The following is a 19,454-nucleotide window of genomic DNA, read 5'->3' as shown; positions in this document are numbered from 1 at the left end:
GACAGACAGACAGAGCATGAGTGGGGGAGGGGCATAGAGAGCAGGAGACACAGAATCTGAAGCAGGCTCCAGGCTCTGAGCTGTCAGCTCAGAGCCTGATGTGGGGCTCGAACTCACGGAGTGTGAGGTTGTGACCTGAGCGGAAGTCAGACGCTTAACCAACTGAGCCACCCAGGCGCCTCTAATATGTGTATTTTTTTGAAAACCTTAGGGTCTTCAGAATTGTATACAAAAAATAACAGAACTGGGAAAAAATAGGATCGTGACAGATCACTCAGCCTGTAAAGTACTGCAAAAACAGTAATGAAAATGCTTGCACATCTGAAAAGATACCTTAACTTCCTAATAAAGAAATATTCCAGTAACTATAAAACTTTAAATTTTTAAAAAAGGTAAAAGCTTAACAGAAATGTGAGAAAGAATTAAACTAACAAGTCATGTTGCAAAGGCAAAATGCTCACAGATCTCGGAGAGTCAAGAAGCAGTAGGCATGCACAAAACAAGTCACAGGTCCTCCAAACTGAGCCTAGAGGAAGAATGTGGCGCGCTCTGGCTTTATGGTACGGTCACAGTTACGGTGTAAGCTGTGGCAGACGTTACTTTGTACCTGCTGCTTTTAGGTGATGATGCAAAACATCGAAGTGGGGACAAAATCTCATAACCAAAGCAACTTGAATGTTTTACCCTCATCGTTCTCCTGTTTACCATTTGGTGTGAGTAGGTTGTGTTAAGGAAACACGCAGTATGGCAGAATAGCCGCACTCTCTCTCTTACTTGTTCTCTTTGTCCCAGGTGTCTTCCACCTGCTCCTCAGTTTTTCTGATGTTCTTACCTCATTTTGTATAATCGCGCCAGTCTTCGGTGACTGTGCCTCTGTAGCACTCATCTGTACTACTCATTTGGCTCTTAAAATGCATCGTTACGTTTTTTTCTTTGCTTTTACTACTAATCTCTAAGGCCATCGTTTATATAGTCTATGAATAGATATCACTTATGCCACAGCCCTCTGAGTAGGGGTATTGCACATAAGCCATAGCATTATCTAGTGTTTGTGTGTGCATTATTTATATGCATTGGTTATAGACTTTATGGTTAGTTTCTCTTTCTTTCATAGGTCATGCCTTCCTGAAAACATGCACAAAGGTTCAATGTGGGAACACTAAGCAGTAGACTTAAGTGTTATGTGCTCTTCCAGAAAGCTAAATACTATAAAATCCCTAGGAACACTTTGCGTGTAGAATGTTGTATTTCTACCCTCTGTCTTTGTAACTTTCTATCTTTCTTAACTTATTCTTTAATTATATTTCTTCACAATTGAACACAAGCTGCAGGAATTGAGGTCAGTGGGCATCCAGCTGAGGTGGAAGAGTCAGCCCTGGGGGCATTCATGATGATTTTTCTTTTTTGCTCACTTATATTTGGTTGATGATACGCAGACATATATTGACACTTTCATACTTTGGCTTTCCTCCTTTTAATGAAATATACAATACCAGTTACACATTGAGGGATGACACTGAGTGCTATAGAATGGCACAGGCTGATATCTGAAAGTCAGAGTTAGGTATGTGATGCTATTATGCAGTGTAGACAATGCGTGATTGAAAGGAGGTTTTCAAAAATTAAGGTCTATGATTTTGATCAATGTTGGGTTCAGACAAAATTAGCAACTCTCAGAAAGCGAAAATTAAGTTTTTAGTATTTTTTTAAATTTTTATTAAAAATTTTTTTTTAATGTTTATTTTTGAGAGAGAGAGAGAGAGACAGAGCATGAGTGGGGAGGGGCAGAGAGAGAGGGAGACACAGAATCCAAAGCAGGCTCCAGGTTCTGAGCCATCAGCACAGAGCCTGACGCGGGACTTGAACCCACGAGCTGTGAGATCATGACCTGGCTGAAGTTGGATGCTTAACTGACTGAGCCACCCAGGCACCCCTTTAGTATTTTCTTAATTGTACAAATAAGCAAGTTTGGTATGTGGTTTGAAATATTTGTTCCAAAGAAGAGAATATGGCAGGGAAGATGGGGTGGTAGGCAGGGATGAGGTGTTAGGAAAGGTAGTGTTTGAAAACTGTGGCGAGTCAGCTCAGTGAAGGTTTTGGAGATAAAAAGGAGGATGATTGTAGAGGCCAGTGAGTAGTTAGTAAGGACGTCTGAGCAGGATTTGGAGTATGGTGTGTTTTGTCCCTGTTTTGTTTTTAGCTATTACTACAGAATGTGGGTAAATGGCTGTAGGTGGTTGGTCAGCATCTTTTGTTTTTATTTTCACTTTAAAAAAAAAAAGACTTATTGGAAAGTGGCTGTGCTACAGCATTCTTCCATCATTTTCTGTTCTAGCTGCTCAGTTTATTTACTCGCGACGTGATAAACCTTCACTTGTTGAGCCTGTAGAAGAATATGATTACGAAGATCTGAAAGAGTCCTCCAATTCTTTTTTGAACCATCAGCTAAGTGGAATTGATCAAGGTATAGTAAAAAGTAGTTTATCCGTGCTTCGTGTTTGAAAATGATTGGTAATCGGTATACCAGAATTTTTCAGTTTTGTGATTGTTCATGATAGTGATGGTGGGAAGGAATGGTACAAATATATCTTGTCTCGTCAAGGGAAATTTACATTTTATTAAGTATATTTTATGAGGAATGTATGTTTAACTGTATGGCTGAAACATTGGTTGTGTGGCTATTTAACTGGAATTTTTGACTGAGATCTTTGTTTTATCTCTTCAGGAGAGAAACTTCAGTGATTTGTTTTCTTGTACCAATATTTATTATTTCATAAGCTCTAATAGGGAAAGAGATATAGTGTGGATAAAAATATAATCATTATAAATAATTTTTGCCAAGGAAAGAGGAGAGTTGTACATCCTAATATAGTTTCAAATTCCTTTTTTTAGTTTTCAAGATTGAGTGTTCTTCCATGGCACCATTTAAGTACAGCCTTTTAATTATTTTCTGTTCTAGCTCGTCTTTATTCATGCCTTGATCACATGAGAGAGGCACTTGGAGATGCCGTGCCAGACGACATATTGGTCGAAGCAGTTCTGAAGAACAAGTTTGATGTGCAGAAGGCCTTGTCACTGGTTCTGGAGCAAGATAAAATGCAGAATTTGAAGGTCAAGAGTGAGGGAGCAGCATCCACAGGGAAGACTGCAAAAGGTATGCTTTTCCTTGTTCTCCTTTAGTGGTTTTACAGCTAGTGTTTTAAAAGAGGCACTGATTTGCTCAGGCTGTTAAGAAATATGGGCGGAACATTTTGCATGTTACAGTAATCCTGATTTTCATCAATTGATTTTCCACTTTGTGAATTTTTAAGCTGAGTGCTTTGTTTTCTTCCCTCTGTTACAGCTTGTTTTTTCATAATTTCCCTTTGTTTTGTAACTAGCAGGATATAGGGGAAATAAAATCAGACAAAAACAAGCCACTTGTTGCTTCTTGTCAGTAGCTTAGAGAGCTTTTTAATTATTGTTGTTTTTCTAACTCTAATGGGTCAGGAGGTGGAAATTAATAGCCAGACGATTAATTACAGAAATCCCTTTATTTTTATAGTATTTATAAATATGTTAGTTTTATTGAAATATCATAAGTATCATACTGTTTCATTTCAAAGCCAGATCTTTAATTTTAAATTTATAGAATTTGGGGTTAAGCTTGGAAATTTAATTGGCATAAGAAGGGAACTGAGGTACCTCTGTAATAATTGGTATGGTATCTGTCAGTACGACCATGGTGATTTATTAACTGGGCTGGTATTTCCTGTAACCTGAGGACTCGATTTTTTACCACATCAAAGTCGTATGCAATCTGTTACTATGAAACAAGGATGGGTTTTATTATCTATTTAAATTAAAAAAAAATTTTTGATGTGGAGGCACTTGTAACTGACCCTATGAAAATGAATCTTTAATATTTCATCTTTATTAATAGTTTATCCCAGAGATGACAGGATGTTATTTGTTTGCTTGTTTTTAACACATTAAAAATATAGGAGAAGATAAACCTAGTTCTTTTCATTGGTCTTTTAATTGTTTTGAATTTGAGATAACCATGACGATAATTTAAGTACATTAAAACCTCACATTATAAAATTTGTGAAAAGTAGAATATTGACTAACTTGATATTTACATTTGTATATATTAGTGAACAAAGTATGAAGGTCACTGTAGATGGTTAAAGGAAGGTAAAATTCCTTTATTATTGTTTTTTTTAGAGTGTTCACTTATTAAATAATGATCAAATATTTGATCGCTTTATTCATGCTGTAATCAGAAGAAACATTTAGTAATTAAATGCCTCATTTCATGTTTCCTTTTGGTTGCTGTGACTGTCTTCTGCATATGTCAACCTATTCATCTGAAAATTAATGGCTTTTGTAAGGTAAGGAGTCTTATTATCTTCCTCTCAAGTTTCAGCTGATAATGTTCAAAGCTCTTGTCCTCAATCCGCAAACCATTTGGATTGTAGTAGCAAACCCTCTGATTTTTCTGGCCCACTAGCAAAATATGGATTATATCATAATTCCTCAGTTGTACCAAGTCACTATTTACTCCATAAAAAAAAGAAACCTGACAGACCTAAAAGTGAAAAGAAACTAGAATCATGTAAGTTAACAAAAGAGCTTTCGCTAGCTGACCTCATTGATGATGCGCCAAGAGATTCTTGTAAAAGTCAGCCGTCAGTCAGATTATCATCCACGGATGGTCTGGAAAGTCTGTTTTCAAAGAATCTAGGTGCTGATCTGTTTAGACCTCACGAATCGGAATGTGTTTCCAAAGATGATTCTGCATTCAAAGAAATACCAGATTTAAAGTCCTTAATGATAAAGAGCACAACGCCTAGTAACTCTTTATGTATTCAGAATAATTCACTTCCTGCTACCCATAACATTCCAGTACAAAACAACTTAGGAAATTTAAATAGTCCTTTGCTCTTAACTAGCTCATTGGAAAATATAGCTCATGATAATTTAAATACTAGTAAAATGACTGAAGTTGGAAGTGTTTCTTCAGTTGAACAGAGTGCCAAGAATTACATTTTAAAAGATGACAGTCCGCAGTTTGCCGGGTGTGAAAGTCCATCCCTAGCTGAACTGTTTCAGGAACACAAAGAAAATAATCCAAGCCAGTGCTTTACTTTATCTGATCTTTGTAACCAGTCATCTGCCAGTTTCACAGATCTCAGTTTGGGATCTTTTCCCTTGTCAAGGCTAGCAAATCGGTATCCATCTTCGACTGGAATATCAGAGTTAACAGGATCTCTGTCGTCTTTGGCATTTTGTAAAGCTTCTCCTACAAGAGACCTTGAGAATTTGTCACTTTCTGATTTGATTGCAGAGACAATTGATGTAGACAACTCTCAGTTTAAGAAGGATTCCTTTAAGCTCAGTGTATCTGAAATGAGTTCACCTGGAATAGATTCAAATATTGATCTTAGTGTCCTTATAAAAACCCCTGATTTTGTTCCAAAACATGTAGTAGACCAATCAGTTGCTCCAACATCAGGAACTAAAGTTTTAAATTCGAAGTTAGGGAAAAATTTCAATTCTGCTAAGGATAATAAGAGAACCAATAAAGGCTCTTTGACTAGGAACCCACCTTTTTCTCTCTCTTGGACCAAGGCTCTTGCTGCTAGACCTTCAGCTTTTGCTTCTACACTGTGTCTTCGTTACCCATTGAAAAGCTGCAAGCGACGCACCCTTGACCTCTATAAGACTTTTCTTTATAGTAGACAAGTTCAAGACATAAAGGACAAAGAAATAAGTCCTCTTATAGCAATAACACCATTTGACTTCAAATCAGCATCTCCTGATGACATTGTAAAAGCTAATCAGAAGAAAGCTTTCACTAGAGAATAGTAACAGGAGAACTTGATAACTGTTGTAGAGTTTTTGTTTTAATTTAAAATCTTTATAGGATTACTGTATATTATGGGATGAGAGTTGTGGTTTTATATTAAAATTGTCTTAAGTCAGTTGATAACTTTAGTTGATAATGTATTTTTGCACTGAAAAAAACTTTTTTTTACTATATTTTCTTTTAGTGATAACTGGCTTTATTTAAGTTGATAGCCTAAAGTGGGTGTATATGTTTACAAAATGCATATGGAAACTTGATATTGTGAAATCAAACCTCAGATATTTTTGTTTGAAGCACTCAACTTTATAAGTTTTTACAATGAGACCTTTTCTTTTGTAAAACATTTTTGTGCTTCATTCTTAAATGAAAATGCCACTTGGGATTATTCTAGTTTAGAGATAAAGATTTTTCTTCTGATATGTGGCATAGCATAGGTGAGACATAATTATATTTTAAAATATTAGTGATATCATTCCCATTCATTATTTTTCTGTAGGTGGATAAAATTTTTCTATTAGAAAATTTTAAAATTCCTGACTTTTAAGAATACTGTGGAGGTTGTTGAAATACATTTTTGATGATAATAAAATGAAAATCCTTTAAGGGACCATGTACATATTGAAGTTGGATTAGTACATAAATTATTTTTATACATTTTCGAAACCATTTGTCCTAAATGCACACTTTGAAATAAATATATAGAAAGTGTTTTCAAGTATGGTTGCATGCTGTTTGAATAGATAATTTTATCAGACCTCTTTAGCTTTTTCTTATGTAAGTAATAAAATGTGTTTTCCTCTGATACTGACAGTGTATGTGCTACCGTGACCAAGTTTCAGCAGTGTCAGACCAAATCCGAGCTCTTCTAGGCAGTAGAACAAGTATGTAATTCATCCCTGAAAGCAGTGGTCCTCAACTAGCAATCAGAATCGCTAGGGGAATTTTTTTCAGAACAGATGCTGTGGCTTCAATCCAGACATGGTCAGTTAGTCTCAGAGGGATGACATTTTGGGACTGTGTATTTTTAAACAAGTCCCCAGGTGATTTTGATGTGTTACTTTTACTTGAGAACTATTGCCTTGGGGGAAGAACTCAATAGAATGGAAAGAATTACTAATGCTAAGGATAGCACCTGACCAATGTGAATTTATATTTTATAGTTTCTCGTAATCAGAAATACCAAGGAAAATTGCTAATTAGGAATTATAGTCTTGCATAAGAGGATGCTGATACTGTATCATTAGTATTTCTTGCAGAAAAAAATAGGATCTAAAATGTTAGTTCTTAATGAAAATAAAATAGCTGGCCTTTTCCTAGTAAAGACCTACTTTCTCTGGCAGCTACTTCAGAGTGCTTTTTATAATTTTCTTTTTTGTATTTCTTGTTTCAGTTTATTTTCAGAATGACATTCCAGTATTTTTAGCTGTGTATGATGTTTTTATATCCACTGTTTTGGTGGGAAATCTTAAGCTAGAATTATGTTTTCCTTATTCTTGACCAAACACTTTTTTTTGTGATGCCTTCAGGTTTTGTTTTTAATTGTGTATTTCAGTGTATATCATACTGATGCTTACGAGATGATATAAATTAGGTTATATTTTATGGTCAGTTTTAAAGTTTAAATTACCCCAGCTGCTGATTTTGTTTTCCTAGTCTTACACCTTGACAAAACATTTTAGTACTTTTGCAAAATTACTGTATGACTCATCAACTAGATTTATATATGGGCCCTCTCCAACTTAGAAGTGAATTGTATTCTATGAGTTTGGAACTGACAAAATTCCTGATAGATTAAGCGTTAATGCAAGTGTACCCACTTTGCACGCGAATCCACAAATATTTATGTAACTCATATTAAAGTTGAACAGTGGTACTATTATTTTACCATCTTTTAGAACAGATTTTCAAGTGGAAATGTAATACTTTTAAGCCATTAAAAGTAGATTTTGTAGTGAACTAGATTTCCCTTTGTTGGCTCATTAGGATTGTAACTACCATTTATAAGATTATTTCTTTAGGGACAATCCTATATTGCAGGATGATAGGAAAGGCAACAATTTTTAAATAGGTCTCCCTGCCATTGTCATGGCTCCTGGTCCATCAGGCAAGTACATGACATGTACTTGGCTTTGTTGAGTAAGGAATTGTCAGTCTCTGAGATTCAGAGCGGAGCCGAGAAGACCCTTTGCCCTTTCCACCCTTGGCCTTTGGCCCTTGATAAAGCGACCAGTGCCTGTTTATGGATACACCTCAGTGACGATGATTTGCTCGCACTAAATGCGTACTCTGCACCAACTGCCCGTTTTTGACTGCTGTTTGGTAGCTCAGGTATGCTAAGTGTTTTGATTTATTTTCCAATTCTAATACCAGTTTTGTAGTGCAAAGTCATTTTTATTTGCATTATGATCAAGTGCATTAAAAATTTCCTTTAGGAATAGATATAATGTTGTAATTATGTTCTAAATGATACAAAATACAAAAGATATTTAAAATTACTAGTTTTGGTCACGTTTTTTGTCCTTAAATGATCTACTGTTCATGGATGTTTTGTCCTTTTGCATTCTCAAGTCTTTGGTTGGCTCTTTTGGTTATGATTCTTCTTTCCATTAATTGGCAAGAACTAGGGTTTCACTTCCTTACAGAACACTTTGCTTAACTTTTCTTTTTTGTTTTACCTTTTTCCTATTTCCAGTTTAATAATCGGCATTCCAACCTCCTTCCCTCCTTTGGCTTTTAATTCTTCTTTCTTGAACTTTCCTTTCATCCTTTTGTCTTCTCATATAAGTAGTAATAAATAGCCCAAGTGTGTTATATTTTGTTTTTAGTGTTCGGTGGGAGGTCATACAACTGATTTTCACATCAGAGATAAAACCAGTATAGTGCTTTTCTTTGTATGTAAAGGGAAGCACTGTTAAGATAAACACAGTTAAGAGAAGATAATGGGTTCGTATGTGATTATTTACCTTTTAAATTGATCCTGGATTTATATGTGGACCACTACAAATAAACAAGTGCACAGTTATACATGGAGGAAGAACTGTGTATCAACAAGTTTTTTTGTCTTGTATTCCTACAAGTATGTATTTGCTTATAGAGTCAGATTTGTAGTAGCCTAAAAATTGTTTTCTATTACTTGTGTGAACAAAGAGAATGTTGACTAAACAGGGAAGGATTGATAGTAATTTCTTTACTAGTTTTCTTTTAAAATTATATAAGACTCAGTATATGCAATTATACATTGTATTTTTAATTTTTAGGGTGTGAAAGATGTCATTTTGAGTGCATATATACATTTTTGTAAAAGCGACGTTGAAATAAATTACAGTTCTGAGGTTCTCCAAAATTAAGTAAGAAAACAACACAGTTTGTCTATAGGGATTTTTAGATAAGCTTGAGCCTTCAGAATGGAATTTTAATAATTTATGCTGAAGGTACTACTTTTATGTTCCTGTAAACAAATTAAAAAAAAAAGAACTACCTGTTTGTAAAGAATTTCCTCTTGGGGCGCCTGGGTGGCGCAGTCGGTTAAGCGTCCGACTTCAGCCAGGTCACGATCTCGCGGTCCGTGAGTTCGAGCCCCGCGTCGGGCTCTGGGCCGATGGCTCAGAGCCTGGAGCCTGTTTCCGATTCTGTGTCTCCCTCTCTCTCTGCCCCTCCCCCGTTCATGCTCTGTCTCTCTCTGTCCCAAAAATAAATAAACGTTGAAAAAAAAAAATTTAAAAAAAAAAAAAAAGAATTTCCTCTTAAGATATTTGCCATTTCAAATTCTTGCTTTCCAAAAGGTAAAATTTCTTATGTATTTACTTTTGAGAACTTAACATAGAAATCCTATTAAAGTATAGGTTATAACGAATATGGATATTGTAATTCCAAGGATGGAAGTAGAAGGGGAAAGAATTGACAGAGTGCCCATTTCTGATGTTGACGTGCCTGGTTTATATTATATGACCGAAAGGAAAACATCACATCATTTTAGTTGCAAGAGATATCACAAGGTGAACAAAGCAATGATTGTTAACCTCAGATGGGAGGGGGGTTGTGGGTACTTAAACACATAATTATATTGATTGTAGTGTGGCAGTTACGTCTTTACACTCTCCAAAGCTGACATGACATCTTTGCCCTCCTGATCTAAGCTGCTGCCTCCTCTGTTTCCTATTTTTCTTAGTAGTATCTCTGTCTTCCAGTTGCTTAACCCAGAAACCTAGCTAACATTGTCCTTGATTTCTCTCCCTCATTTACTTACAATTGATTACCGGTCCTATTTTTCCTGCTTTACAAATAAGTAAAAACATCTGTGTATATACAGTTGGTTGTCATTATTTGTGGTAGTTACATTGTATAAAATCACAAATTAGTGAACGCTGAGTGCAGTATGCCAACACTGACTTCTCAAATGCTGAAGCATTGCTCTTACAGGAAATACAGGGTTAGGTTCCTTTCATCTTCTGGTCACAACATTTTTGTCAGTCAGTATGTGACCTTACTTTAATGTATCTATTAAAAGACATTTGTTTAAAATGTATTATTTACATATCATTAATTCATTAACATTGAACTCACAGCCAGTGGCTCTGTAACTCAGGCCTGTACAAAGCTTATCCAACACATGGCTTTTATTTACAAGGCACATCACAGCTGCCTTGTACTTAGGAACGCTAGGCAGTGCTTTAGCACTACTCATGGGGACCATTTTAAACAGCAAAGTAGCCAACTAAAATCACAGTGTGAAAAATGTGACACGAAATAGATCATAAAAAGGATACTTGTTTATGGTGTAAGAGCCAAAACAAGAAGGCAGGGTATCTATCACCTTTTGACCCAGCAGGGAATGTGCATGTTGGGTGACTCAGATTTTTTGCTTCTCTGCATTTGTCTGGGAGTGATTGCAAAAGTGCCATAAATAGGGATTTGGGGGTTACCAATAAACTTTAGTGAATAGGTGAATTTCTAAATATGGAAACCGTCAATAACGAGGAGGCATTGTACATTTTTTGACCCCACTGTTCTCCATCGTTATTGCCAGTTTACCTCTTAAAAGGCCATTAGTTTTGAGCAAAATTACTGAAAAATGAACTGGTTTCTTTACCTCTCATTTTATTTTGCCCAAAACACTTTCTACACTACAACCAGATTAACTTTTCTAAAATGAAGCTCTAATATTCTGCCCTCTGTATAAACCTTTTAAATTATTTCATAAGACTTTTTCTGAATTTGTTTCTGTTTTGTGTGCCCTCTCTCCCTTCCCTCCCCCCCCCCCCCCCCAGAACAAACCTACCTGAGTTTCCTCTGCTTCTGTATAGTGCTTTGCCCCTACCACCACCCCCATTTCTCCTGGCTGATCATCCTTCATGTTGTAGTTTATATATCACTTCACTCCCAGTCCCGGGGAGGGGAACCTTCGTAGGCACCCTAGTTCATTGCATTCCTTTTATTACCTCTCCATGTAAAATTATACCCCTCTGTACATATAGTCCCTTTCCCTTGTAGTCCTGTTGAATTGTCCCTCACAGCACTTAAATCATCTGACATTGTGTGTGCATACACAGTTATTTTTATTACCTGTCTCCCTACTGCTCCCCATGGCCCCCACGCAGCTTCTATGGGGGCAGGTATTTTATGTGTTCACTGATGTCTCTTCAGCTTAGAGTATGTCTGGCACATAAATGTAGACAAGGGTTTAAAGCAGAAAGGGAGTCTCACTCCCACAGTCTTGTTCCCTACAGGAAGCTGTAAATAAATCTGTAAACGTTTCTTTTGTATTATTCTTCTAGAAACTTTACTTGCATATCACTATGTGAACCTGCATGTATATATTTAGACAAATGGGAAGATGCTGTAACACTTCTATGTCTGTACCAGTTGTCAAAGCCTTTTGCAGACTTTACTGTTTATACAGAGATCAATCTCATTCTTCTCAGAAGCTGTGTAGGATTTCTTAATGTGGTTGTACATTAAATAGCCCTTGTTGATAAACATTTTAAGTGTTTTCAGTTGCTATCACTAATGACCCGAAAATGAACACCCTACATTTTTAGAAGTTGAATTTCTGGGCCAAAAAATATATACTTTAAATTTTTGATAGATGCTGCCTAATTGTCTTTAACAGAGATTGTACTAATTTCCTTTCTCACAGGTTTCTGAGTATTTCTGTGCAGATTCTCACAGATACGGTTATTACTCTTTCTGGTATTACACCAACCTGATCATTAGAAAATATTTTTTTCATTTATTTATATGTTTTTAATAGAGTGAGGCTAACTGCTTTATTGTATATTTAAATCTATTTGTATTTCTTTTTCTTGGAACTGTCTACTTTTAATCTTTACCCACTTTTCTGCTCGTTGTCTTTCATAATGACTTTTTGTGTGTGTATATATACAATGTATGTATTGTATATATATGTGTACATGTACTTGAAAGTAAAAAAAACATTAGTCCTTTGTTGTATGCCTGGAAAATACTGTTTTCCGATTACCAGCTTGTTTTTATAAGACAGAATTTTGATTTTCGTGTATTGAAATGCATCAATCTTTTCTCTTAAAGGTTTTTGTTTGAAAGTTCTGTTCCAGCAAAAGATAATTTTTTAAAAAATCATTCGTTTTTTCTAATACATTTGACAGATTTTCTTTTCTGTTCTGTTCTTTTTCTTTTCTAATACCTTTTACTCTTTGATCTAGCTGCCATTACAGAGGAAGCTAAGAATGCAGTTTATTCACCAGCATCTTTTGTCTTTCCAGCAGTTGGATTTGTCACAGTACCTTTTGTTTAATTACATGTCCCTTTTCTCTTTTAACCTGATTTGAACCTGCTGTCTTTGACATACACTAAATTCTTTCCTATCTCTCTATATTTTGGGACTCTGTGCTCTTCCATTTCTTTGTCTTGTTTTATGCCAGTACCAGATCGTTAGTTACCGTGGTAATTCTTACACAATTTTGATTTGGTTTTAATGTTTGTAGGCTATCTTGTTTCTTCTTTCCTTTTTCATAGTTTTCCTGAGTTATCTCTCTTGGTTTTTTTTTTTTTTCCACATGAGCTTTAGAAACAAGCTGGTCAAATTATCTGGGTGAAAAATCCAGTTCTAATTTTTATTGAGATATTTAATGTTTTCAAAAATGTTTGGAGAAAATATATTGTCTTTATCAAAGGCAAAAGGCTTTAGACATTACATTATTAAACATGAAACATTATAATTTTAATAGATTTTCTAGTAGACTTACAATATGGAACAATCCTAGTTGATCATGATAGTTTATTCTTTTAATATGATGGATTTTATTTGCTAATATTCTGTTGATGGTTATTCCATCTATTCGCAAATTTAATTTACACTTGTGTATATGTGTGTGTTCTTTCAGGTTTTGATTTCTCTTTGTGATGCTTTTTTTTTTTAAATTTTTTAAATGTTTATTTTTGAGAGAGAGCAAGGATGAGCAGGGGAGGGCAGAGAGAGGGGAAACAGGATCCAAAGTGGGTTCGGCAGAGCCTGATGTTGGGCTCAAACTCAAAAGTGGAGATCATGACTTGAGCCTAAGTCAGTCGCTTAACCAACTGAGCCACCCAGGCGTCCCTCTTTGTGATGCTTTTATAGAGAAGAGTTTTTCGTTACCCTTAAGTAATTTAAAGAGCATTGAAATTATTTGTGTCATCAAAGGATTTATCTTTTTCAATAGAGAAATGTTCTAGAGTCAGTTTGAATGTTTTATTTTTCTTAGAAAACCATCCATTTCATTCAGGTGTATTTGTTTAGCATTATAGCAAACATTGTCATAATTTTTTTAGATTCTTTTATATTTAGTTAAATCTCCATTCTGATTTATTTATTTTTTTTTAGTTTTATTTAAGTAATCTCTATGCCCTACATGGGACTGGAACTTATGACCCCAAGATCAAGAGTTGATGCTCTTCCGACTGAACCAGCCAGGTGCCCCAATATCCATTTTTATTTTTTTATTAAAAAAATTTTTTTTAATATTTATTTTTGAGAGAGAGAGAGAGAGCACTAGTGGGGGAAGGGTAGAGAGGGAAACAGAGGATCTGAAACGGGCTCCACTTGGACAGCGGTGAGCCCAGTATAGGCCTCGAACTCACGAACTGTGAGATCAGGACCTGAGCCAAAGTCTGAGGCTCAACTGGTTGAGTCACCCAGGTGCCCCTCCATTTTTATTTTGTTTTCTCCCCTCTACTTTCTTCTTCCCCTCTGCCAGCTTTGTTTTCTCTTGATTTTATTAATTTTAATTTGTTTCATTCTCCAAAGATTGGCTCTTGGATTAATAATTAGTTCTACTGGTATATTTTTTCATTAGTTTGTGAGTAATCTGTTTATTATCTAATCTGTTTTCCATTTTTTTTCTCTGCCTTTCTGAGTGGAACATTTAATTTAACTTAAATGCATTTTCAATTCTTTATTATAGAAGTTAATTTTAATTTATGAGATTGCAAACACAGAAAAATTAAGAAAATAATATAACAAATACTCATGGACCCACCATTTAGTTGCAGATCTGTCTCTCTGTTGTGAGAAATAAATTGTTAGATTGGAGTCCTAGCTCCACCTTTTCCTTATTTCTCCCCACTGCTTTGTAGTTGATACGCATTGTTTACATTGTCTTATTTACCTAAGTCTCTGTAGTTCTATTTTTCCTGTGGATACTATATTTGCTCATGAGTTCTTTTAGAATCATTGTTATTTTCTGGGTTCCTTTAGAGTTACTGTTATTTTCTGGATAATTCACAATTTTTATTTTGATTTCCTTTTTAAGCCAAGAATCTGAAAGTCTTAAAATTTCCAGGTTATTGTGGGAGTTTCGTTATTTTTGTTAAGATTACTGATTTCACTGTACTGTTAGAGAATGTGGTCTGTGCCCTTAGAAGTTTACTGAGGTTTTTTTTTTTTTTTTTTTTTTTTTTGAGGCCCAGTGTAGTTTTAGAATGGTTTCATAGGCACTTGCCAAGAATATGAATTCTGTCTGAGGAATACAAAATATGATACATTTCTGTCAGTTACTTTTTAAATTGTTAGAGGGTTCAGTGGGCTGACTTAAAATCCGTTTCCTTAATTGTAGGCTGAGAGAGAGGTAAGTTAAAATATAATACCTTCCATTTTATTTCATCTTATTACTTACAGATTTTACCTTATGCCTTTTGATATGTAAAGATACATGATCTTTCTGTGGATTTGAAGTTTCATTAATGTAAAGTTCCTTTCTGATTTGTTTTATGCTTTTTGACTTAAATTCAATTTGTTTAATGTCATGATTGCTTTCCCTAAGTTGGACTTGTTCATCCTTTTACTTTCAATGTTTTGAGTCACTTTGGTTATTTGTGCCTCCTGTAGATATAATTGCGTTTGTCAGAGTCAAAGGATAGGCTAGGTATAATACCTTCTGTGATACATGGTCTGTATTTTGACTTGGTGTGTACTGTTTGGTAACTTGGAGATTTGTACTATCTTTGTAACATAGTAACATACTTTAATTTGCCAGCACTAAGAAATACGTTGATCTCTCATTATGGAAGATGAAGAAATTAATTTATACTTCATCCCCTCCCTATTTCTCATAATTTTTGTTGATATTTTAAGTTCTTAGTTAAAATATTTACCTTTATAACTTTTATGTTTACATTTCTATTAACTGAACTATTAACTTTAAACAGTTAATTTAATGAGTCCTGGATTTAAAAGTCGAGCTCGTCAAAGTTACACTTTCTTATACTTGCCCCCTCTCTCTTTTTGTCCTGTATTTTTAGTTGTATTATTTATTGCCAAGATATATAGCATTTTTATTTTATTCTGTACTCAAAGCTTCCTTACTTTCAAAACAACCATAGTTCATTTTAAAATAGCATTTTCATGATTAGGCTTCTATTTGTCTCATTTGACTGTGACATCTGGTTTGACCGCTCACCATCCCCTCCTTGCAAAATATACATGTGTGAAATATTTCCCAAGTTGTTGAATATTTGAAAGGGATTCTGTGGGCCTATATTTGCATGACCAGTTGACAGATCATGGTTTTAGGTCCCTCTTGCTTTTGTGGAGGGCTTTGCAGATACTGGTGTGCTGCTCTCTATTATTGTATGTTGCTAGCTAGTCTGATTATGCTGCTTTTAATGTGGCTTTTATTTCTCTAGTGTTACTCCCCGGCCCGCATTTCTCTGGAGTTCTGCTGGCTTACTTTCCAACTTTTTCTCCTGGTGTTTTTATCATTTTCTCTTTGTCCTTAGTTCTCTTTCTACCCTCCCCCCACCCGCCCCGTGTATGTGTTTTGGGAGAAAAATAGGGTAGAAAGTGTATAATTTTTCCTTAGAGCATTTGATCCTATTAAACACCCTCTTTTCAGCTGTAAAACTAGACTGATTTGAGAGGCTTGTCAGTAAGGCAGACTGTAGCAAAGGTTTAAATGCTTAGGTATAATGATTCCACTATCCATATCAGCCTGACTTGATCATGACATAACACTGAACAGTGTAGAGAGAAATTTCTTCTATTTCTCATTTAGAGAATTTTTCAGTGTTTTTGTACTTTTGGAATTTTGGACTGAGAACTTAATACCTATGTGAAAATTAGCCTTTTATTATGGCATAATTAACTAGAACTCTGATGTCTAAAATAATGCATTAAATGTCAATGTGTCTCCTTAATTTAGATAACATTTTAGTTCATTTTGTTAGCATATGCAAAATGGAAAATCAATAGCAAATACAAATAATCTTTGAACAGGTTATTGTGTACTTTTGTTATGCATTCATGAGCGGACTGCTAAAAGAACATATATTTAGGGCGTAAAATCCTGGGACAATCTTGTAGTTTTCTGATGGTGTTTTCCTTGCCACTTAAACCTACCAAAGGAGAAGATACTCCCCAAACTGAGTAACACAGACTCTTTCTTTTAAACAAAAACATCCAGAAATTGAAATACATGTAGTATTGTTTGAAAGGAAAGTTCTTGGCAGAAAAAGTCTTACTATTTATGTTTCTAATTGTATAGTCAACCTAACTTGGAAGAAAGTAATTTCCCACACAATGAATATTATTGTGTGAGGTGAGGTTTAATTCTTGATTGCTTTGGAGGCTTTTTCTAACATTGGGTTTATTTTGATTCTTGAAAAATAGTTGACCTAAAAAAAAGTATTAAGAAAAATAGTTGGTCTGCAAATCTGGAAAAGGAATCTTATGTAATCTAAATTTAACATTTTTTATAGTTCTTGAAATTGATACTGCTATCACCTTACAAGTAAAGTAGCCAATAATTATTTAATCAGATCATTAAAAGAACTTATTGTTTAGGGGGACCTGGGTGGCTCAGTCAGTTAAGTGTCCGACTCTGGCTCAGGTCATGATCTCACAGCGCATGGGTTCAAGCTCCACATCAGACTCTGCTGACAACCCAGAACCTGGAACTTGCTTCAGATTCTGTGTCTTCCTCTCTTTCTTCCCCTTACCCACTTGTGCTCTGTGTTTCTCTCTCAAAAATAAACATTGGAAAAAAAAAAAAAAGAACTGATTGTTTAAAAGTTTTGGAGACTTTGGAGAAATATATTTTAATAGTATACTTTACAGTTGAGCTATTTTTGATAAGGTTTGTCTTAATATTGGCTTGCTCATACTGTTTAGAAATCTATTCATTTTCCTTTCCCTTTGAATTTCATCTTGTTTTCCCTTCATTTAGAAAATAAACTCTAATTGTACATAGTGAGGATATAGTTATTTTCTGTATCTTATTATTTTAATAAGTCAATTAAGCAATCTTCATATATATAGTATATCTGTATTCTATTTGAATGTCTGAAATATTATAAGTATGCACATAATGATTTCTTGAGTCTTATTGGTCATATTCTTATTGAGTCTTATTGAGTCATATTCTTGAGTCTTATTGGTAGGTTGTTCATTAGAGAAGGTGTAGGGAATTGAAAAAAAGATAAAATTGTAAGAGTTGTAAATGCTTGCAACAAGATCATTTCTATTTCTTTATTGTGTTTTGTTTGTCTCTTAAACATCACCCAACGAAATGGAAAAGCAAATGACATGAGAGTTTTAGGAGGAGATGCCACCCTTCTTTCTTCTCAGGTAGAGCATGTTGTGAGATTTTAACATGTCCTGGAAGTAAATCCCAGTATTAATTTGAAAAGTCTGTATTACAGTGAAAAATTGTTAATATGAGGACACTTCTAAACACTTCTAAACATGAACTTTTAGTAAAGTGCTTAAAATATATTTCATTTTACTTTAATCCTTTTTTGTAAGGAGTTTAAAGTTGGCATATTTAATATTTTTGATGTCCCCTGTAGAATCTTTCTCTTTGAAAAATTTTTTTCACTAATTTATCACTGAGTAATTTTATTCAAGCAACTAGAAGTATTTTATACTTGTACAGAAAACTTCAGAGTTCATTGACTTTCTGCTTTAAAATTATGTGGGCTTTTGAAAGGAAGTGGTTTATTTCACTGAAAAAACTCATCTGGTTCAGAACGTTCTCAGATGGGTCTTAAGATTCTCTTTGTATGTACACCTACACTGGAAAAACTTAAACACTAATTGCTTAATTTAAAAATAATTTGCTTTAACCTCTCAAAACAGCTTATCTTTTTCTTGCTAGAGCCAGTACCATATAAGAAGTGCATGAATGCTAAATACAGAGTTTTCTTTTAGGCTTAATTACTTTTTTTTTTTTTAACCATAGAAATTATAATCTGATTATAGCTATATACTTTCATGTTTCATTCCAAGGCAATTATAAGTTCTTTTGGTATATTTTGAGTGCTTTGTGTACATACTAAGCATTGTTAAGTAGTTCAACAAGGAATAGAGTGGAAGCAAACGACAGCATTCATTTTAGTTATTTCATACTCACTTTTTATCAGAAAAACATGTGGTAGCCATTGGAGACCTAGATTGAGGTCACAGACTTTCCTGTAGAGCTTTATAGTAGCCCCTGAGGGCTACAAATGATTTACTGGAAACACCATATGTAGCCAGGTGCTTTTCCCTCTGAACATGTTACCTGTTTCTTTTTCTTGGCTGTATGTAGTGTTCTGTCTGGGAGCTGCTACCTCTCAAGAACCGATAGGGAATAGAATATATTGAAATGTAAACTGTGTTTCAGGCTTTGTATGTATTGTATTTAGTCGTTCGGAGAATCTGTGAGTTAGGTGGAAGAAGCTGAGGCTTATATTAAATAAATAAATTGACTTCTTTCACATGGGTGTTAAGAGGTAAATTGCAACTCAAATGGAGTTTTTTGAACTCCAGTGCCCTTTTCATTGTTACATAGTACTTGCAGCAAACTTTTATATTGTAAAATTTAACCTTGTTTGGTATTTGTTGATAAATATCTTAAGGATAAAATTAAATCCCTTGCCAGGGAAACCAGTTTTATCATTAGTGAGGTATTCAAAAATTACTTTCAAGCATTTTTTTTTTTTGATAGTATTAATTTGGCAAGAGACTTGGCCCTCATGTATAGAGAATTGGTATCAATTTCCAAGTCCTTGCAAATAAGCAATCCTAAGAAATGAAGTCCTTTTCTAGTTTATTTAATTTAGAACTACTTTGTGGTCTTCCGTTTCTTGAGCAACAGTTCGGTTTGGTTTTAAG

At 34.7% G+C, this 19,454-nt stretch overlaps 1 protein-coding gene across 4 annotated transcripts in view; it reads left to right on the top strand.

The window, feature by feature from the left end:
• Positions 1–19,454, top strand: part of HBS1L (HBS1 like translational GTPase) — an 87,211-nt gene that overhangs the window by 11,243 nt on the left and 56,514 nt on the right. Inside the window, exons 3-5 of one of the 4 annotated variants that reach the window (XM_043593060.1) lie at positions 2,336–2,464; positions 2,960–3,154; positions 4,379–8,346. In XM_043593060.1, the coding sequence (XP_043448995.1) occupies positions 2,336–2,464; positions 2,960–3,154; positions 4,379–5,850 (1,796 nt within the window). In that variant the 3' untranslated portion in view covers positions 5,851–8,346. The other 3 variants (XM_043593059.1, XM_043593061.1, XM_043593063.1) reach the window with 3 other exon arrangements.

Source organism: Prionailurus bengalensis, chromosome B2 (genome assembly GCF_016509475.1).
Source record: "Prionailurus bengalensis isolate Pbe53 chromosome B2, Fcat_Pben_1.1_paternal_pri, whole genome shotgun sequence".
NCBI lineage: Eukaryota > Metazoa > Chordata > Mammalia > Carnivora > Felidae > Prionailurus > Prionailurus bengalensis.
Note: the sequence above shows the minus strand (reverse complement) of the source record. Positions and strands in the feature narration are given on the sequence as shown.